Below are 22,763 nucleotides of genomic sequence, written 5' to 3'. Positions count from 1 at the left end.
GATACAGTGTCTCCAAAACAGGTGGATCATACTGAGAAATGACACCTGTGGTTGACCTCTGCCCCGCCTCACATGCACACAAAAACATATACAATATGCATGCACAAACAACTATATGCACTCAAATACATGCAATATATATATATATATATATATATATATATATATATATATATATACATATGTGTATATATACAATATATAAATGCACACAATACAAAAACATAAGGATCGTGTGTGTGTGTGTGTGTGTGTGTGTGTGTGTGGTGTGTTATATGCTCCATCTGCTAAGATCCCATTTTTTAAAATAAACTCTTATACTTAAACATTCTATAAAACTAAACTGTAAAGATTTCCTATTAGAATTCAGTATCATGTATCCAAAAACAAGGCCTATTTGGTCATGTGGTGGTTTGAATGAGAAATGTTCCCCATAGTCTCAAGCATTTGAATATGGGGTCCCACTTGGTGGCACTGTTTGGAGCAGTTTAGAAGGTGTGGTCTTGCTGGAAGTATGTCACTGGGGATTGGCTCTGAGAGCTTAGTGATCTCACCCTACTCTCTGTTCACTCTCTCTGCTTCCTATTTGAGGTTCAAGATGTCAGCCCTTGGCCTTTGCTCCAGCCCCCATGCCTGCTGCTTGCTGCCATGCCTCCTTGAAATGATAGGCTTATCCCTCTGAAACCATAACCTCTTTCCTCTATAAATTTCCATGAGTGTGGTGTTTTGCCACAGCAGTAGAAAGTAACTAATGCAGGTCAGTGCTACCCACCTTAGGAATTATTTAAAATCTCCATGTTAACAACGTACACTGGGGAAAAGGCGTAGCCTTCGGTTGTGTTATTTTGAAATAACTACGTAATGGAAGAAGTATTGCTAAGAATTGTTATTGCTCTGTTTTCCTCTGAAATGCCTAAGATACTGACATAGGCAAGAACTGTGAAAAGGACTCCGATACCACAGAAATAATCCCAAGAGTTGACTAGTGGGATTACATAAAATTAAAGTTTCTATGCAGCTGCAGAAACAATTATCAGAGTGAAAAGACAGCCAACAGAACAGGAGAAAAGCCTTTGCCATCTTCACCTCAGACAAGGATTTGCTACCTATACTACATAATGACAAGTTTTAAACACCCCAATAAATAAATCTTCCCATCAATAAATGGGCTAATGGACTAAATAGACAATTCTCAAAAGAAGAAACACATATAGCCAATAAATATTTGAAAACGTTCTCAACATCCTTAGCTATCCCAGAACTCCGAATTAACAGTTCTTTGAGATTCCATCTCATCTTAGAGATGATGGCTATTGCCAATGAAAGAGGGGACAGGAAAAATACACAAGCCAGAGGATGTGGGAGACGGCTGAGAGAGGCTGGGAGAGTTCTACACGTGACCTAGCTTTTGCACACATCAACTTAGAGCAGCTGTTATTACCAGAGAAGACCCGCAGAAGATCAAGTCGATCAAAATTCCGCTTGGATGGGGAGGGGTCCCTGGAGACCCCACACTTGGTGGAGTATCTGAGTGGTTGGTGGCCGCCTGAGGAGGGAGAGGCACTCTCCTTTGAGGACATGCAGCATGAATTGGACCTAGGGGATTCTTAACAATCATTAAAGGGGGGGGGGGGGGGCAGGACGTTGGGAGGCAGACAAGGTGGAAGCAGTAAGGGACGCTGGAGGGAGGCAGTGGTGGACGGGTGGGATAAAAATACACTCTGTATATATATGAGCATTTCAAACAATAATAATAACGTTTAAAAAAAAAGAAAACAAGCAAAAAAATTGCTGGTGTAGGTACAGGGAAAGAGGAGCCTTTGTTCACTGCTGCTGGAAATGAAAACTTGTATAGCTACTTTGGAAATGACTATGGAGGTTTGGTTAAAAAAAATTAAAACTAGAATTACCACAGAACCCAGCTCTATCACCTCCACTACCCATCTCCCCAGGCATACACCAAAAGAACTCTGTCCCACTACAAATATTTCATAACTAAGCATATTGTTGCACTATTCACAATAACTTAAAGGTCCAATAACCTAGGGGTCCACTATCCAGATAGATAGAGAAAGAAAAAGTGTGTGTGTCCATGTGTGTGTTTGTGTGTTGGAAATTTCTTTATCTGCAAAGAAATATACAATTGTGACATTTGCAGGAAAATAGATGGAACTTAAAAAAAAAAAAAAGAGTCCATCAAAGGAAGGAAGGAAGGAAGGGAGGGAGGGAGGGAGGGAGGGAGGGAGGGAGGAGGAAAGAAAGAAAGAAAGAAAGAAAGAAAGAAAGAAAGAAAGAAAGAAAGAAAGAAAGAAAGAAAGAAATCATGTCAAGTGAAGTAAGCCATTCAGGAAAACAAAGGTCCCATTTTCTCTCATATAAAGAGGATTTTAATTTTAGAGAGAGGGGATGATTGCAAGTGCGTGTGTGTAGGGGTTTGTGTGTATATGCAGGTGTGATGGTTATTCAAGGTTGTCAACTTGGCTATATCTGGAATTAATTAAAACCCAAGGGGCTGAGAACACTTACAAGGGATTTTTTTTTAAATTTCATTCATTTGAAGTGGGAAGACCTACCTTTAATCCAGATCTTTTGAAAGGTGAGAAAATACAACTTTAATCCCCATCTTTTGAGGTGGGAAGACCCACCTTTAGTCTGGACCACATCTTCTGATTGACGGCAGCCTACATGAACGACACGCAAGAAGGAAGCTTGCTCTCTTCCCCTGCTTTGCTCTCACAGGCAAATCCATTCCTCCTCCGGCATGAGAGCCTACTTCTCCAGGACTCAAGATTCATCTCAGTTCTGTTCCCCTAGAGAACCCTGACTAATACAATGGGGGGAAGTGTGGGAGGGTGTGTGTGTGTGTAGGGTGTGGGTAGGTATACATGTGTGTAGGTATGTGTGGGTGTGGGGGGTGGGTCGTGACTCTAAAAAGGGACCATGAGAGGGGAAGAAGGATCTTAATGGAGGAGGCAATGAGGGAATACATGATATGCAAGCAGAAGAGAGCTGCTGTAGGGAACAAACATACCAACAGGGCTGAGAGAATGCAGAAGGGAGATGGGGAAGGGAACAATAACGACAAAATATTTGCAAAAAAAACCTCAACAAAACCAGTTACTTTGTATGTTAACTTAAATAAAAGACTGACTGCAAAAAGGGAACAGATTGGTGTTCCTTTCATCTTGGCATTCATGAGGAATAAATGCCTCCGTTTCCCTTTCTTCCCTCAAGGCACTATTGCTCTGACACTACTGAAGAAAAGTAAAAATAAAAACAGTAAGCACCAGGTACTCTGGGCTCAAGAGTTAACTGGGTGCCATGGTGATGCCTGTAGCAACTGCTGGTTCACCCCAAGTCATGACTTTCTGACCTTGGTGGTTTGAAAGAAAATAGCCCCTTCAGAGGGGGTGGTGCTATCAGGAGGCATGGCCTTGTTGGAGGAAGTATGTATGTCACTGAGGGTGTAGACTTTGAGGTCTCTTTTGCTCAAGCTTCCATGGTCACTGTGTCTCTTAACAGTGATAAAAAGCCAAGCTAAGACGCTAACATATAACAAGTAATAAGCAGCATTGATGGGCTGGAGGATAGCAGCTACTAAGCTGACGCTCTAGACACAGGCACATGGTATCCAGCAGCACGTCATCCAGTGCTTAGGATACGTGCCATGAAAGCTCACAAACTCTTTGACAAATCCCAAAGACAGTGAACAACACACAGCTCTTCTACGCTTGTCCCAAATACAGACATGGGATATAAAAACAAATATACTGATCTGGATATTTGAGATTAAACATTTGCTACTGAGAAAAGAGGGGTCAGACAGACTCCCTGGTGGGCAGATAGATGGGGAGAGGGGTCAGGCCTGGGCAGGACACATCATACAATTGTGGACCAATCAACCAACCTACCTGTGTCTTCAAAGTGACCAACCCTAAAGTAGGAAAAGAAGACACTTCAGGGGCTTTGAGACCCCAGGCCTCCAGAAGGTACAGAGAGTTTGGCTTTCCCAAGGCTACCCTCTGCTTTGTAGAGGGTCTTGTTCTCTGTGTGTCTGTTACATGTGTGAGCTCTTAACTGCTGATTCTGTCTGCGGTGCATGAGATTTCTCCTCAGCTACCTGTTGTGCTTCAGCTTTTTCCTGCCTTTTAATTCTTTAACTGGCAGGGAAAACAAACCCAATCAAGACCCCTAGACTGTACCATTTCTAGCCTGTATCCCTTCTGAAATCCACAGTCCCCGCTCTCTGCTCAACACAAAGATCTCGGGTCACTGGGAAAGGTCTTGAAGACCATAGCCTGACTGTGCGGGATAAGTGTAGTGGTAGCCCTCGAAAAGATACGGTCTTTTCAAGAAAATGTGTCAGTAGTACAGCTGTGTGATTAGGAAATAGAATTGCTAAGAGTCAAGTAGAAAAGTAAGCTTTCTTAAGGGATGACCACGTTGTTGGGGTTCTTTCCACTCCACTCACACTCACTTCTAAACTGTCAATAGAAAAGCAGATGAAATGACACTGTGCCTGAGTACAGGGTGGACTCATCCATTAATAGAAATGAAAAATAAGATTTTGTCTATAAATGTCCACCACGGCACTCATAATAGCTATAAGAAAATGGGGGGGGGGGTGGCTGTCAGTGAAATTTTCAACTAATTTTATGTTCATTCTTAGGGTGGTATCCAAGTGAACACATTGGTGGTTTATAGTGGGCACAAGCATTACTGATCTGGGGACTGTTTTGTCCTACTGTCCTAAAGTCCAACTGAAGATACATAAGGATGCTCAGACAGCCAGACTGGCTCTCTTCTAGGGTTACCCAATCCCCATGGTGACAAAAGAGAATCACTCCATTATACAGTTGATTCCAAAATAACTGCAATACTGAAAACTTTGACAATACCCATGGGGCTGGAGAAATGGCTCAGTGGTTAAGCATACTGGCTGCTCTTACAAAGGACCTAGGTTCAGTTCCCAGGGCCCACACGGTAGCTCACAGACACCTATAAGTTTAATTCTAGGGGACCTGATACCCTCTTCATGGGCTCTCTTGCATGTATGATATACAAACATACACTCAGGCATACATGCAAAACCACAAAAACAAACAAACAAACAATAAATAAATTTTTCTGGGTTTTGTTGTTGTTGTGGCGGGGGGGGGGGGGGGGGGGGCACGGTTCAAGACAGGGTTTCTCTGTGTAGCTTTGTGCTTTTCCTGGAACTCACTCTGTAGACTAGGCTCACCTTGAACTCACAGAGATCCACCTGGCTCTCTGCCTTCCAAGTGCTGGGATTAAAGGTGTGTGCCACCACTGCTGGCAATTTTATGGTTTTTAAAAAGAAGATCTGTCCTTTGACAACTTCAAGACTGATATGATATAAATTTTGTCACCATTGTTATTATTTTTAATGACCTCCATAAGTGAGACAAACTGGCACGTCATAAGTAAATGAAATAACACAGCCTTAACAGGGTTACCAGGCTTTCAACAGTTACAGGAAAGCCACAACATGTCAATAGCCCGAAATATGTAGACGACTAAACTATGGTATCTGGGGCTAAAATTCAGAGAAAAAGAAAGAAAAGGAGTTCTCAGAGGAACAGCCATGAGATTCTGAGTGTCAGGGGTAGAAGGTGGGAACAATGTGGTCGCTATAGAAAGAGCAAGAACACAGGTACCTGGACTCGCTGCACATATACACATACATTAAAATTAGAACACATTCATCTCTCAAGGTTTTTGGGTGTTTGGTTGGTTGGTTGGTTTTGGTACACTGTGAATAGAACCTAGAGCCTCACACATGCTAGGTAATTGCTCTAACTTACTTCGGCCCCAACATCATTTTTATAAATATTTGTAAAAGTTTCAATGCTTTGACTCTTTGGGGGGAAAAGTTCAAGCTAAATAAAAAGGGAACAAAACAGTTTGATAGAGACAAGTGACTGAATGATGTTGCTAATTGCATATGAGAAGCATTCAGGAATGCACAGCAGCAGAAGGCGTGTTCACAGAACTGACATCAAGCTGCTGGGGTTCTCACCACATGCTGAGAGATTACATCAGAACCATGCTGTGGTGGTTTGTAAAATAATGTCCCTCATACCCCCACCCCACTCCCCCACCCCACACCCTCCCACCCCCACCCCACCCCCACACCCTGCAGGCCCATAGAAAATAGCACTATTAGGTGTGGCCTTGTTGGAGTAGGTGTGGCTTTCTTGGAGGAGATGTGCCAGGGGGTGGGCTTTGGGGTCTTAGATGCTCAAGCTAGGCCCAGTACGGCATTCTCTTCCTGCTGCCTTCAGATCCAGATGTAGAACTTTCAGCTCCTTCTCCAGCACCATGTTTGCCTGCGTGCCGCCATGCTTCCTGACATGATGATAATGGACTAAACCTCTGAACTGTAAGCCAGCCCCAATGAAATGTTTTCTTTTATAAGAGTTGCTGTGGTCATGGCATCTCTTCACAGCAACAGAAACCCTAACTGAGACACATGCTAAGGTTGCAAACACTTAAAAATTACTGATGCTAAGGGCAGAGCTCAGGGGTCAGCACCATGGAAAATGCTAACAGATACTGACCAGTGAATGAAAAAGGAGAGCAGAGAACTATATTAAACCATGAATCCACAACAGAAGACTTGGCATTCTAGAATTTTTTACACCTGCCTTGTTCTTCCCAAAGCTTCACAAAATACCCACAATCCTTGGAGAAGGGGCCAGGTAGAAGAGAGCAATAGAAGAGAAGTTTGAAGACACTGCCTTACACAGGATCCTCTCCCGGGAGCACTCTCCTGAGAAGTCTTGGAGTCAACTATGCAACATGACTCATGGCTTTTCCTATGTGACCTTTAAACACTTGAGGATAAGGGGGAAAAAGTGAAACAAAATAAAAACAAAAGGCATCAAGTTTTTTCAATCTAAAAGGCAAAAATCATGACCCAATTTCAAGCTGGCAAATGCATCACCTCACCCACACAATCACTCAAGGAAAACAGGATGCACTTCAGGAGACCAGAGAAGGGAGGGTGTATTTTTATTAAAGACACCCAACAACATTGTCCTAGAGCCCAGTATTCCACCTCTCTCTGGTCTTTCAGCCAAAATGAAAACTTGAAACAAACTGCCATGGTAGCCTTGTAAAACATTAGGGGAAAGCACCAGGAGCAAGAAGGGGTAAGCACCCAGAAACAGCCTCCAGGGCCGTAAGCAACCAAGAGTTACCCCAGCTCATCATGTTTTCCAGTAAGAGCTGTATTTGAAACACCACTTCCAAAAAAGCAAGGTTGTAACAAAGCCAAGGAGTGTTGCTTCAGCATCCCTGGACCTCAGGGAGCCTTCCCAGGTCTAGGTCAATCCACAGTGGCAACTCCCTGCAAGAGGCACAGTTAGGACCACAGCCAGCTCTGACCCACCCACTCCCTCCTAGTTCCCATCTGCTTTCACAGAGTAGCCATCTAAACTAACTGGGTTCCCCTTTGTGCTGTACTCTAGACATCTCCTCCCTACCACTTCTGCAGCTGCTACTCCCGTCCTGTTCTGTTGAACATCATGGCCATTGTATCGACAGACATCATGAGAGTCACTGGGAAATACTATGTTCTCTTTTACTCTCCTAGACTATGCCAGTAACTCCTCTCTTTGGGCTCCAGCTTTCTTTGAATTTGCCTCCGAACCCCCAACAGTACCTACTATACCTGTATGGGCAAATCCATCCACAGTCAACACGGGTTCTGCAGAAGGCAAAGCTCTGCAGGACTTGTACACATCCAAGAAACATTCTTGAAGGCCCACAACCTCCTCAACACAAATAAATCTTGGCACCCATCCCCCATCCCTTCCACCAGGCCTTACTACATTTGTCTGGAATCATTATTAAATTGCTCACAGTTCTGTCCGGTTTCATTCTTGTTGCTGGAATAAAATATCCCTGACAGAACACAACTTAAGAGAGAAAGGGTTTCTCTGAGCTCACACCTCCTCGTTATACTCCTGCATAGCAGGAAGTCGGGGCAGTGGGAAATGAAAACAACTTGTCACATCACAGTCACAGTCAAGAGCAGGGAGAGATGAATGCACGCACATACAAGGCCACAGCTCTCCCTTGTATGGTCCAGGACCCAAACCCAGTGAACGATACCATCCACTTCTAGGCTCTTCCCACATCCATTAACATAATCAAAACAATCACCTCACAGATGTCCCATAGGCCAACCTGTTCTAAACAATCCCTCACTGAGTCTCTAGATTATGCAAAGGTGACAGCTAAAATTAACTGGCCCTCACAAGGTCTTGGAGAGATTTTTTTTCTGCTTTGGTGATACAAATATAGTACAGTCTTTTGAATGGGCGTACCTTTCCTTCCTTACTCACTTTAGTAGGAAAATGCCTCTCATGCTCAGGATTTATATCCTACACACACACACACACACACACACACACACACACACACACACACACACACACACACGCACACACACATGCACACGCACACGCACACATGCACACAAAGCCATCCTAATTTATATCCTCCAAATATCCTATGCATTATCTCCACCCGTGGTCTTGCCAATCCAATCGTACTCTATCAAGTAAGTAGTGGTTTAACTGAGTTCCCTACTAGACCTGGAATTGGGGTAGAGACAGGGACTATGTCCTGCAGCATGGAGGACAGACTCCATGGATGCTTCTGAAATGAGTGTATGGGATGGATCAGACCCCATGGAGGACAGTCATGAGGACAATCTGTCTTCTTTGGCATAGGTCTGTGGGATGGAGGGTCCTCTTACCACTGTGAGGCAAAGTCAACAAGCTCTGCGGAGAACTTGTCAGCTGGGAGCTGCGGCGACGGCTCTTCTACCACTTGCTTTAGCTGCTGGAAGGGAGTTCCCCAAGAATCATAGGGAAACCGAAGGATGGCCAGCTCAATCTAAAAGGAGGAAACGGGGAGGCAACCATTAAGAAGGGCTCTTAGGAAGCAGCTGTGTTTCTTTTAAGAAACCTAGAGGTGAGGCTCGAGTATAATTAGGGGAAGAAAAATAAACTAATAACCCGTTCTCACAAAATCTTAGTGCTATTTTTTTAATATTATCTTACCAGCAACAGCTATTTAGACCTACCTAAATAAACAAGCCCCTTGATAATACCCAGAATGCTATTTAATAAAAACTTATCAGCCAAGAGCATTAAAGTTCAAGGCAGGAAACAACCAGTTTTTCAAATATCTGGCCAGGAAGGAATTTTTAAGACTTTAGCAGCACTGTGCCTCTGCTGCCACCTACAGGTCCTTTGGTGAAATGGAAATTTAAAAAAAAAAAAAAAAAAAAAAGTTACCCAGGACCAAATAACTGATCTTTTTTTGGACTTGAGTAAAGGCCACTCTGCTGTGACAGAATCACATGTTTTCTGGGCAGGGTCATGGAATAACTCACTGGATATAATCAGCTGCTGGTCCTGGGCAGGAGCCAGGACCACAGTGGATAATTCCAGACCTCAGAGACTCTGAAAACGTACACAGAGAGTACAGATAAGGCACTGACTGTGCGACCATAGGACCAGGCTAGGGAAAGTACACCATCTGTTACTGTGTTCTTAGGAGAGATCTGATTTCAACATCCAAAACTTCCACCGTGAAAATGTTTGGCACAGAGCTTGGGACGGCGTTACCCGGTCGGCAGAGCACTTTCATAGCACTCATGAATCCAAGAGTTTGATCCCCAACATGGTATCAAACCAAGCATGGTGGTGCATGCCTGTAATCCCAGCACTTTGTGAGTGAAGGGTGGAGGATCAGAAGTTAAAGGTCATGCTGGACTACAGACAGATTTTGGAGCCAGCCTGGGCTACATAAGACCTGGTCTCAAAAAACTAAAATCAAATACACAGCTTAGGGCATTTGGCCTATCGGGGCCCCAGCACATTAGCATTCTTTTTGTAACTTAAGTTTCTTGTCTTGATTATAATCACTTAATTTAAACTATAAGAACTCTATTTACCCCATGTCTATCAGAAAGATAGTCTATGAGAATACACGAGTTATTGCAGGTCATATGACTAGTAAGAGACAGGAAAATCTGGACTGCCAGATCTCATTATAGGGTTTCCACTGTACCGTGCTGCAAATAATCAGGCCGGGAAAACAACCTGCCATTTCAGACAGGAAATGGTGCCCAACTGTGGTGTCTCAAGGGCATTTGCTTCTGGGTCCCCAAAGACTATCCCATCCAGTTCCATACTCAAAACCTCATAGCCCACAATGATGATCATAGGTTACCATGGTGATTCCCAGACTCCAAATGTCAGACTTCACACTGTACCCCTTCTGGTTGAGCTCCGGGTTTATTCGTTCAGGCTGGAAAGGAGACAGAGAGCTAAGAAATGGAAAGACAATCGCCATGCTACGTGTAGCTCAATAAAGACCCAGATGGAGACAGCACCAGATGCCAAATTAGTTATTTGAGTCTGTTAATGTGCCTCCTAGTCCAAAAGACTGGGTAATCACAAACTGTGAAATGTCTCCACAGGGCTTCCCTTCTTTTCTTAGAGGCAGCAATAAATCCAGATCCCTCGTAACAAATTTTAATTGCCTTAACAAGAACAAGGGTACATGGTCAAAATCTCGATCTACTGAAATCATCCTTGATAAAAATACCAACAGCTCAAAACTTACAAAAAAAAAAAAATCTGCAGAAGTTCCCAGCTACCGTCTGACCGTCTAATGTTAAGAGACCTTAGGGACTTTTACTCAAACATGGACAAGAAGTGTTCAAACCCAACACAAGTCCATTTCCAAAATGAATTTGTTCCTCTGCTTGAACGAATCTCAAGGTCTTGCTAGTAGGCAGTGAACATGCACGTGCCCTAAGGTGTTCTGTGATGATAATTGCCTTGTGTGGGTAATTTAAGTTATCCATAGTCTTCCGTCCGCAATCAAGCTAACATTTGCATGCAAGTCAGTGTGTAAAACTTACAGCAGGCTGTATTACTTATATGTATTTTCAAATAATATGTCCCTTCGACTTAATTCCGAATTTGCATGTTTGTGTCATCCCAAAATGTACATGTTAAAACCTTATCCTACCTGTGACCATGACAGGAAGTTGTATCTTTCTAAGATAACTGTGGATTGGGGGTAGGTTCCACATGGATAAGGTTAGTCCCGTCACAAAAGAAGCCTTAAACAGACTCCCCTGCTCCTTCCATCACGTGAGGACCATCAAGGAGACACAAGGAGCCAAAGAAGCAGGCTCCAACCACATCCTGAACCTTCCAGGGTCTTCATCTTGGACTTTGCAGAGTGAAAAACTCTTTTAAAAAAACTCTATCTGTGGTCTGTAAGGCATCCAATTTGTGGTATTTTGTTACAGTAACTTCAAAGGCTAGAGACAATATATGGAGCAAGTGACTAACAGTTTCTGACATAAGACCTTTAAGAAAATGATGCAGGGGCTGGGTTTTAGCTCAGTGGTAGAGCGCTTGCGTAGCAAGCACAAGGCCCTGGGTTCAATCCTCAGCTCCACATACAAAAAAAAAAAAAAAAGAAAAGAAAAGAAAAAAGAAAATGATGCAATGTAGAATTTTGTTGTTGATTTGTTTTTGTTTTTGTTTTTTGAGACAGGGTTTCTCTGTGTAGCTTTGCGCCTTTCCTGGAACTCACTTTGGAGACCAGGCTGGCCTCGAACTCACAGAGATCTGACTGGCTCTGCCTCCCGAGTGCTGGGATTAAAGGCGTGCGCCACCACTGCCCGGCCAGAATATTTCTTGAATCGAGGATTTATTTCAATTTTCCCCTCACAGCCATCCATTTCTTATTTTCTGACCTAGTTTTGCAAGCAGGTACATTTCTCGGTGCACACACACGCACATTCACACACCCCTCTGGGTGCAGTACTTACAGCCATGTATGGTTTGCAACCCGCATCAATCGTTTTAGCAACAGAGTCCACCAGGTAGCCACTGATTCCAAAATCACACATCTTCACTTGGCCCAGAGTATTAATGAGCACGTTAGAAGGCTTGACATCTGAAAGAAAGAGCAACAATTCACCTCTCCACCACTAGAGGGCTCTAGACCCTCCACTGGTCTTGCACTTCTGTTTGCCAAGCTGCACAACACAAATGTCACCACTAATCCTGACTCACAGCTACATACAGCTTGTTCCTTCCCACTTGGTTTTTAATCCTTCATATTTTGTCTGTGTCTTTCAGGGTTATTGAAATACCAAACATTGTCTCCTCTGCTTATCTTACATTTCATTGCCTCCACACACATAGGAAACTTAAAAACAATGATCAAACCAAATGTCCCCTGCAAAGTCATCTATCAGGGTTAGGGAGATGGCTCAGTGGGTAAAAGCACTTATCATCCAAGTATGATGACCTGAGTTCAACTACTCAGCAGCCATGTAAAACGGCTGGTGCATTGTACGTGTGTCTGTGATCCCAGCGTCCTTGTGGGGAGAAGGGAGACACAGACAAGAGACTCCCCAGAAGTGTGGGCCAGCTAGCCTGATTACACAGCAGTGAACAACAATATCCTGTCTCAAATGAGGTGGAAGACAAGGACCAATACCTGGGGTTGCCCTTTGGCCTCTATAAGTGAGATGTGGCATGAGAGCACCCACATTCACACATGCATACAACACACACATTATATACACACATACACATGGAAAATAAAGTGCTCTGTTGAATAGTTAGCGTGAGAGTAAGAGGTTAAAGAATGAAAAGGAAGAGAGAGTAAAATGATTCAAGTATGGTCACAGCAAACCATTTTTTTTAAAGATTTATTTATTTATTATGTATACAGTGTCCTGTGTGGATGTACACCCACAGACCAGAAGAGGGCACCAGATCTCATTACAGATGGTTGTGAGCCACCATGTGGTTGCTGGAAATTGAATTCAGGACCTCTGGAAGAACAAGCAGTGCTCTTAACCTCTGAGCCATCTCTCCAGCCCCACAGCAAACCATTTTGATTGAAACCTCTATAAGAGATTCATCAGAAGCCACCATAGTGTAGAATGTTATAAACCCAGGCATGCCCAAACACAGGCAGGCACTGAAGAAGAGGTGATAAATGAACAATTGAGGCTAGGAAGGCATAATCTACCCACTGACATGCCCCAATAGATGAACCATTGCTCTCCCTAGGTGGTAGAAATGGAAGTACAATTAACTTCTGCCCTTTGCGATACTTTGCACAAACGTCATAGAACACAAATACTAGGCTTATTCTAAACGTGTTCCTTCAGTTGGGTATGGTGGCATAGGCCTGTAATCCCACGACTTTTGGGATAGGGCAGGGGTTGAGGAGGGGATCCTTTAGCTACATAGTAAGTCTGACACCATCCTGGGCTATAGGAAACCTTGTCTCATAAAAAAAAATTAAAAAATAAAAAATGTTCATTATCATTTTTCTCTTAAACTGGATGACATACCAAATTTTATTACTTCCATAGTTTGTATACATTCTAGTTTAAAATTGAATATTTCAATATTTTGAAAAGAAAGTTCAAACAACTTCCACACCTACAGATACTCTGAATGCTTGCTCCTATCTATAGACCCACTTCCTTCTTACAGTCCACTCTTCTATTTTCCAGCTTTACTGCTGCCAGTAACAGCAGGTATACTATGCATGACATTTTACATCATAGCCAAGCTCACAGAGGTTGAAAATTACCACAAGCATAGTCCTTAGTGCTCATAAGGACCTCTACTAACTTTCTCAAACAAACAAACAAACAAACAAACAAAAAACATTTAATCTACAAACTGCAAGGTGCCCCTGACTAGAACCTTCCAACAGTAATCAGTTCCTTATTTTTCTTATACAATTTCCATATACGGTACTTTCCTATTTCCGGAATGTTTTATTGAGGTTTTTCTAGTTACCTCTTTATTGAGAATCCTTATATAGGATTTTTAAAATTTGTTCATTTTTAAGTATATTTCTCCCAGTGTGCAAGTGCAGCACCCTCAGAAGGCACAAGAGAGTGTTGGACCCCCTAGAACTGGAGTTACAGATGGTTGTGAGCCACCATGTGGGTGCTGGGAATTGCAAGAACAGTCAGTGTTCTTAAGCACTGAGCCATCTCTCTAGGTCAGTAGAATTTTTTAAAGAATACATTTTCCTAGATAACTCTTAGGTCTTCATGTTATTAAAAAACATCTATACTTAAAGTGATTTTTAGAGGCTGGAGAGATGTCTCAATGGTTAGAGAGCTTGCTGCTCTTCTAGTGGACCTAAATTCAGATCACAGCCCCCCACATCAGGCAGTTCACAACAGTATGTAACTCTAGCTCTAGGGGATTCAATGCCCTCTTCTGGCCTCTGTGGGCTCTGCACTAATATGGCAGAGGCACACACACACATATGTAAGCACACATATACACCTAAGTAAAAACAAAAGTTAAAAGAATATTTTATGAGACAAATGGATAGAAAAGGATGGGTGAATAAATTAGATGAGTTGATAGAAAAAGAAATAACAGACACAGCTGGGGAGATGGCTCAGTACCTAAAAGTACACACTGTGCAAGCATGAGGAACCCTAGAACCCACATTGAAAGCTAGACATGGTCATGCACACCAATGAACCAGTTCTGTGAGGAGACAGGAGGATCACTGGGGTTGGCTAGCTCCTTCTGTGAGAGACCCTGCCTCAAAGAAATAAGACAGCATGTGACAGAGAAGAACCTGACATCCTTCTCTGGTCTCTACGTGCATGCATGGGTGAGCATATCCACATATGTTTGTGCCTAAGAATCACACACACCTGTGCAAAAATAAGAGCTAACAGGAAAAAAGAAAGGCCAGGAAAGAGATTTTTGTTCCCCACTTCCTGTAGCCTGGAAAGGCTCTGCTTTGTTCTAGAGATTTCCAAAGTACACTTGTGTGGACACATCTAACTATCTTGTTAAGATGCAGTTCTGATTTGTCCTATAACTGTGCTTCTGTAACCACCTCCTGCTACAAGATGCATAATACAAGCTGCATTATTTTCCCCTTGGGTTCTTTCAAATTTTCAATGATGCATCCATAGGTCTCTTTGGTGAATTTCTATTCAATTTAGGTATAATACGAAATTCACTTGTTTTTATATTCCCAGCCAAGACAAAGAATGGCCAAGGCCTATAGACTGAATCTTAAAAGGTCTTTGAAGAACCCATGTGCTACATACAGACTTAGTCCTTAGTTTAGCCATATGGGAGATGTTGAAACTCTTAACAGGTAGGACTTGGAGGGATATTTTAGATCACTGGGGACTGCCCTTGAAGGGGATTATGAAATGCTGATCTCATTGTCTCCCTTTTATCCTGGTCATAAGGTGAATGAGGTTCCTCTGCAACATGGTCCCACCATCTTGAACTGCTGCCTCATCACTGGCCAAATAACAACAAGGTCACCTTTCTTCTTTATCAGCTGATTATGTCAAGGGTTTTGTCGCAGTAATAGAAGATTAATACAACTACTTACATACAAAGGAAGGACCTTTAGTTCTCCTACCTAACTCAACCCCACCCCTCTACATACAGGGAAGAGCAGGAGAGGAAGGGAGACCCAGGCAAAAGAAATGAACTTAGTATGAGGAACTGCCGAGACAGCTCTGCATATGCTTACCTCGATGGATAACAGAGAGCTTACTGTGTAGATGTTCTAATGCTTTTACAATCTGCAAGTGAAACAGAGTAGATTTACTGACCCCATCACTGGAAAGAAGCTGAATGTTAAGTGTATTCAATTTTATTAACTCTCCCTGCTTAAAGCTGCTTAAGGAGTGATTTTCTCAAATAGTGGTGGCCCTCACAAGGAAAACAACAGGAAATTACCTAACTGGTGAATTGTATCTTCCAGCAGAGATGCCTCCTTCATCTCTCTTTTTTTTTTTAGCTGAGGATCAAACCCAGGGCCTTGCACTTACTAGGCAAGCGCTCTACCACTGAGCTAAATCTCCAACCCTCCTTTATCTCTCTTAAGCATCATTTTTCCTCCATCTTCCTGAACCCTGGTAGCCATCAAGGTTTCCTTGTATTCTAATTTCTTTTATACCACAGTGTTAAGAAAATATTAAAAACTCTATAAGAGAAAGTTGAACTAAAGTATATCTGAGTACAGGTGAAGGAATGGTCATCACAGAAGATAAACACATCATTTGGAGGCCACGGTGGTGAGTTTTAATAGTCAACCTGACACAATCTAGAATCACCTTGGAGAAGAGTCTAATGAGAGACTGTCTAGATAAAGTTGGCCTGTGGGCATGCCTGTAGAAGATTGTCTTGATTGTGTCCATTGAAGTGGGAAGAGCCCACCCACTGTGGATGGTGCCATTCTTTGGATAGAAGATTGTATAAAAATATAGGAAACAAAATGAATGCATTAATTCATTGTTCTCTGCCCTTAACTGTGGATATAATATGACTAACTGCTTCAAGTTCCTGATGCCTCGATTTCTCTGCAATAATGGCCTGCAACCTGGAACTGTGAACTAAATGAGCCTTTTCTCCCTTAGGTTGCTTTTGTCAGGATATATATATATATATATATATATATATATATATATATATATATATATATTTTTTTTTTTTTTTTTTAATCACAGCCAAAGAAACAAAACCAAAATAGAGGCATTTGACATGGTTTACCAAACCAGGTCATTAGCTGCATTTACTACACAGAGATTGGGAAGAAGAGCATTGATTTAGCTTCCCACTGACATACTCAATACCCAACAGAACCTGGTGAAGTAACAGATCTAAGAGTTGGATGGTGGTTATTAAGCAAAGGCAGAAATCCTGGACTTTTCCCATTCCCCTTGAGTAGGTGGCATTCATGATGTACTCACAGAAACTGCTATCTTCCCTAAGATATCCTCTGGAATTGTTTGGCCTTTATCAATAACTTGTTTGTAGAATTTATCTAGTGACGTATCCATGAGCTCCATGCATATCCATACATCACCCTGGAGACCAATAAGTTAGGGATTGTCAATGAGGAGAGAAATGAGAAAAAGAAAAACATAACCAACAATCTTTCTGAAAGGCTATTTCTTTTCAGAAGAAAGGGATGGTTTCTCCTCAAGATTTTAAAGTCATTTAAAAGCAAATAAGATTATCTCCAAAGAGCAGCCCAGCCAAGAGCAGTGAGACTATGATAAGATCGGAGACTCTTGAAGTTGCTGAAATCCATGGACGTTGACCTGAAGGATGACTTACCTCCCGGAAGAGTGCGCCATAGAAGGTGACAGTAAAGGGACAGTCCACTGTCCTCATGGAAACGTCTAGATCCATCAGTAGCCGTTTCTGCTCCTGGCTGTTAACTGTGGCCCGGATCCGCTGAATGGGAACACATGGGAAATACATGGTCACTTCTGAGAAAGAGTCAGCTGAAAAGATGAGAACCCACCAGGGCCCTAGCCTAACAATAGAATGAAAGTTTCTGCTGTTAGTAGGAACCTGGCCCACAGCATCCCTAAGCATTAGCTATTTGAACAAATGAAAAATGATGAGGATGGCTGACCATTTGATTTCCTGACCAGCCCCTGCTTAGAAGCAAACACATGGTGTACCTCAGAGAGGGTGCAAGTATGTGGGAAAGCACTTCAAAGCTGCAAAAGCAATCAGTGTTTATGTCAGTTCAACACAAAAGGTGATAGCATTGATTACTTTCTGCTTATCTGAGATCCCAAGGTTTAAGAAAATGAAAAACAGATGAGCTGGAGAGACAGCTCAGCAATTAAGAGCACACTTGCTTCCTTGCAGAGGAGCCAAATTTGGTTCCCAGCACCCAAATGGAAGCTCACAACTGCCCTTAACTCCACTTCCAGGGGATTTGATGCCCTCTTCTGGCCTCTGTAGGCACTGCACACACAAGATACATATACATGCAGTCAGGTACACACACATACATACACATAAATATAAACCTTTAAAACAAAAAGAAAATAGCAAAAAAGGTGAAAATCCCTACTTTTGGAAAATGTTGCTATAGTTAACCTTAGATACTGTGGTGGTTTGGAAAAAAAAAATGATTCCAAAGGGAGTGGCACTATTAGGAGGTATTGTCTTATTGGAGTAGGTGTGATCTTGTTGGAAGAAGTGTGTGACTGTGGAGGCAGGCTTTCAGGTCTCATATATGCTCAAGATACTACCCAAGATATTGCCTGCACAAGATATAGACTTCTCAGCTACCTCTCCTGCACCATGTCTGCCTACACACCACCATGTCCCATCATGATGATAATGGACCAAATCTCTAAACTGTAAGCCACCCAATTAAATGTTTTCATTTATAAGAATTGCCATGGTCATGGGGTCTCTTCACAGCAATAGAAACCATAAGTAAGACAAGTACCCTTAGGAAATTCATTCTGGGACAAATTTGGTAAAAAAGCCACCGATGATTGTATCTCTAATAGAAAATGCTGTCATTTGGACATATGTCTTTCCACATTCGAAAGTCACCTCTAGAGAACTCAGAATCTACTTAAGACACGCAGGCTGATTCCAAACTGCCCATTGCCCAAAATCCAAGAAATCAACACTAGAAACTTTTTACCATTCTTTTCCCCACAAATATAGACAATTTTATTTCTCAGGTTTTGTTTCTTGATTTTCAAGGGCAGTTCTTTTAAAACAAGACAAAATGTAATTTAAAAGGCTTGTGTTTAGAATTTAACTTGATTAAAAAAAAAACAGAATAACAATATTTTGAGTTAAGAAAATTTTAATTTGTGTTGGTACCAGATGAGGGTTTTAAAGTACTGATGACCTTTTTAACTGTAATTAGTTACACAGTAGTAGGGATGAGAGAGATGGCTCAGTGGTTAAGAGCACATACTGTGCTTGTAGAACACCAAAGTTGAGTTCTTCACCCAAATCAGGTGGCTCACAACTACCTACAATTCCAGTTCCAGGAAACCTGACACCCTCTTCTGGCTTCCAAGTGCACCTATACCCATGTGTAGACACAGACACACAAACACCCAAACACAGGCAGATACACACACACACACACACACACACACACACACACACACAAATTCTCTAAAAATTATAAGTGGGGGGCAGGGAAGACTTAGAAAATAAATAAAAAGCAGCTATGAAACAGGTCGGCAGAGTACCTTCCACAAAGTTCAGGGGAAATACTGATTAATACAAAGAGTCCTTTTTGATTCTATGGTGGGCTGTTTTGCTTCTGTGAAAACAGCCCATTCACAGCTGAGATGGGCAAGCGCACACACTGAAGACACAAACCATTTTTCAGAACGTCAACTCTACCTTCACCGCCATGATCTGCCCGCTGGGCACGTGCCGCATCTTCTCCACCACCCCGTACGCACCTCGGCCCAGCTCCACTATAGGCTCCAGGTCATCTGCCTTCACCTCAAAGTTCTGCAAGGAGAAAAAGTAATCACAAAGGAAGGAAGTAAAAACTCAGCAGGGCAGAAGTATGCTGCCCTCTGACTTTTTTTTCCGGTGTCCTTGGTAGGAGAGCTGGGCCACAAGTTTTTCTAACATGTCAAGGTGCCACTCAAAGCAAAGAGAATCAGGAAATGCTTCGGGTCCCACAGTAGACAACTTGCTTGTCCCCAGCAACAGACCCAACTCCACCCAACGTGACTTTGAAACTGTGCCTCGGAAGCTATCTATGCTGCAGCTCCTTGCCATCGATGACTGGCTCATAGCAACTAGACCTGTGTGGCTTTGATGAACACCGTCCCAAGAGAGCCACCTATCCCCCTCAGCTGCCTTCCATGAGGACCACAATTGCTTAATTGCAATTCCCAATTCAAAATAGAAAAAGCACCATGAATCAGCTCCCTTTGAATTTCAAACCTTTTTCCATCCATCCCCTGACATTCTGCCACGGGAAACATGTTTCTCGGTATTCAGTTGGGAAGCATATGTATGAAGAGGACATTGTATGAAGTACTGCTATAGGGCTTTTTCTCACCTGATTTCCAATCGAAATGCAAGCCTTGGAGTCTAAATCTCGAGGTGGCCTAAGAAAGATAAGGGAGAAAAGAAGCGGCATGAGATCTTTGGTCAACTATGTCCTTTCCAAACAGGGCAGCTGTTGGATTTGCTCTAAAGAAACTGGTGCAAGTTTATAGGTCAAGCAAACAGAGGAACAGTGGAGTGGAGGGCCTGAAATAAAATGGGCTTGGGTTTTACTCACATCATCTCTTTGAGTATCTACTTCTTTACCATGGAGATATTAATACATATACTTAGTGGTGTTGGGATGAGTGTTAATTGAAATACTCCAAGTAAAATCCTACATTAAATATTCAATAAGTAAGAGCAAAGCTTTTTAAATCATGGGTTGTAACCCCATGTGCCATATAACTGCAGTCATTATTAAAAAAATTAGCAGTAGTGAAAGGTTTCTGAACACATAGCAACTAAAAGTTAATTCAAAATCAAACCTATAATGAAACTGAGATGTCTCTGGCAGCACTCACCTGTATTACATGGGGTGGCTTCACCACAGCCTTGGTTCTGAGCACACAACATGCACACTCTGTATGGCACATGCCGTCACATACCACGAAACACCAATGAACAGTGCCTGAGGTACCTTGGATCCAATTTGAGACTACGGCATATTATTGATGTGTTTTCACTAGACATACAAACCTTTTTGATTTATACAAACATAATGGTTTTATGGTGGGAAATAAGACATCAATACTACTATTATTCCTCAGTGTTTAAATATTCAAGTGGTATATGTTGTATTGAAATGCTTAATTTTGAAAAATGCTGTTTGAGTTGCTGACTTGAGTTTCATAAAACAATTGTTAAATGTAATTTCACTTGGGATTAGAACAGAATTTCCAAAAATTCCTGAAACGGCCCTAAATATAGCCCTGCTGTTTTGAAATACATAGTTACATCAAGTGGCATTTTCAGTATTGATTGCTATTAAGATAAAAATACCAACCAACTCTGAAAAAACTATTGAAGACACTCTACATATTGCAGTAGCAAATATACAGTCCTGATTAAATTGTTTATGTAAAAAGTGAGCAAGCACAACTGTCTCATTAGTACACAATTTTGCTTTCATCATTCATGAATGGTTAAAGTCTACATCCACAAAGGAATTATCTTAAAATAAGCTTATTTATTATTTATTACCAGTAAATATCTGATATGAATTCCCCTTAAATACCTACATACCTGAGGTTATATTTAGAAATTGTTGAACAAAAACGGGTCATGAGTTTAAAAAGCTTATGGGGGCTGGAGAGATAACTCAGTGATTAGAAGCATTGGCTGCTCTTCCAAAGGACCTGCGTTCAATTCCCAGCACCCACATGGCAACTCACAACTGTCTATAACTCCAGCTCCAGGGATCTGACACAGACATACATACAGGCAAAACACCAATGTACATAAAATACAGATAAATAAATTATTATTAAAAAAGAAACAAAAAAGAAGCCTTGATATAGACAATAATGTTACAGTGAGAAGCATTAAACCCTTTCATTCAAGAGTGACAAATTATTAAACTATTTTTACTATTTGTTCCTATAATTGTTTTTTATTTTTATTAAGTGGAATATGATCCCATTCACTCACAAAATTCATAGAACACAGGAACTCCAAATATTATGTCACTCCTCCCTGCTTCTTTAGATGAGCAAAAGGTCTAGGGATAGGGAGGTGATGTGACTTGTTCCCAATCACAAATAACTCAGGTCCCCCAACTCCCATCTCAGCAGACTTTCAGTTCTACCGGGCAAGTCTGGTGGCATTTCTTCTGTATATAGGGGACATTCTATCCTAGGATTGTCTCAGGACTCGGAGGTTGGCTGGCTTTGTGTTTCCATAGCCTACTCCTGGGCATTAATTTTTATTTCCTGTGCTCTGGGTTGGTAGAAATCAACTGAATAGAAAAGTGTTTTGGCTTTGGTTGTGTAACTAGCCAGTAACTGAGAAAGGTATTTTCTTACAATACATGCACCCAAAGCAAGAGATGCTCAGACATATGTGGTGAACATGATCAAACAAACAGAGCAAATGGAAGGTGAAGACAGGGAACACAGGCACTATCCTTACAAAGAACAAACTGCCTAGCAACTCAAGTCTCCTTGCATGCACATTCACATCAGAACTGCCTGCAGAATGAACAAACAGAACGACAGGAAAGGGGGTTAGAAGAGAAGGTGGACAGAGAGAGATAAGAATCACTTGCCACACTGGTTAGATTTAACTGTCAACTTCACAAGCCTACATTCACATTCATCTGAGAGAAAAGCCATGATTTAGGAATTGCTTAGATCAGATTGGCCTGTGTGGGAGTCCACAGTGACCCCAGTTTATGCCTTGATTCCATCTTGACTCAAGGTCAGAGAGTTCAAGCTTGACTTTGCTCTCTTAGGATGTTTGGCCAAAGGCATGGTTACCACATATCTTATTCTTCAAGGTTGGATAACAGGATGTTTAATCAAAGGCATGGTTACGAGGTGTCTTGAGAATTAAGGAGGTGTTTACATTTGTTTGTACCTTGAACCATGATGTCCTTGAAAGAGGGAGGTCTTTCACCCCCCAGTTTTGGGTATAAAAAGGTCCTGAGAAATAAATTTGGGGCTGCTGTGTTATTGACTCAGAGCCCTCCCAAAGCTATCCTGTGTCTCTGTCTTTTTCTTTTACATCTACATCTCTGTTTTTTCCTATCTATTATTTCTCAATCCTCACTCCCCTATTCAGGACTGTTTGACAGGTCAGGCAGGACCTAGCAGGCCTGAA

General features: G+C 42.0%; 1 protein-coding gene across 1 annotated transcript in view; it reads right to left on the bottom strand.

The window, feature by feature from the left end:
• Nucleotides 1-22,763, bottom strand: part of Map2k6 (mitogen-activated protein kinase kinase 6) — a 40,582-nt gene that overhangs the window by 10,695 nt on the left and 7,124 nt on the right. The window contains exons 2-9 of the mRNA XM_036197606.1: nt 19,957-20,005; nt 19,281-19,394; nt 17,217-17,336; nt 16,847-16,963; nt 15,625-15,676; nt 11,894-12,021; nt 10,273-10,350; nt 8,789-8,928 (exon numbers count right to left, since the gene is read on the bottom strand). Of these exons, the coding sequence (XP_036053499.1) occupies nt 8,789-8,928; nt 10,273-10,350; nt 11,894-12,021; nt 15,625-15,676; nt 16,847-16,963; nt 17,217-17,336; nt 19,281-19,394; nt 19,957-20,005 (798 nt within the window). The remainder of the gene's footprint in view (nt 1-8,788; nt 8,929-10,272; nt 10,351-11,893; nt 12,022-15,624; nt 15,677-16,846; nt 16,964-17,216; nt 17,337-19,280; nt 19,395-19,956; nt 20,006-22,763) is intronic.

Source organism: Onychomys torridus, chromosome 8, assembly GCF_903995425.1.
Source record: "Onychomys torridus chromosome 8, mOncTor1.1, whole genome shotgun sequence".
Taxonomy (NCBI): Eukaryota; Metazoa; Chordata; class Mammalia; order Rodentia; family Cricetidae; genus Onychomys; species Onychomys torridus.
The sequence above is the reverse complement of the archived record's forward strand: the minus strand, read 5'-3'. Positions and strand labels throughout refer to the sequence as shown.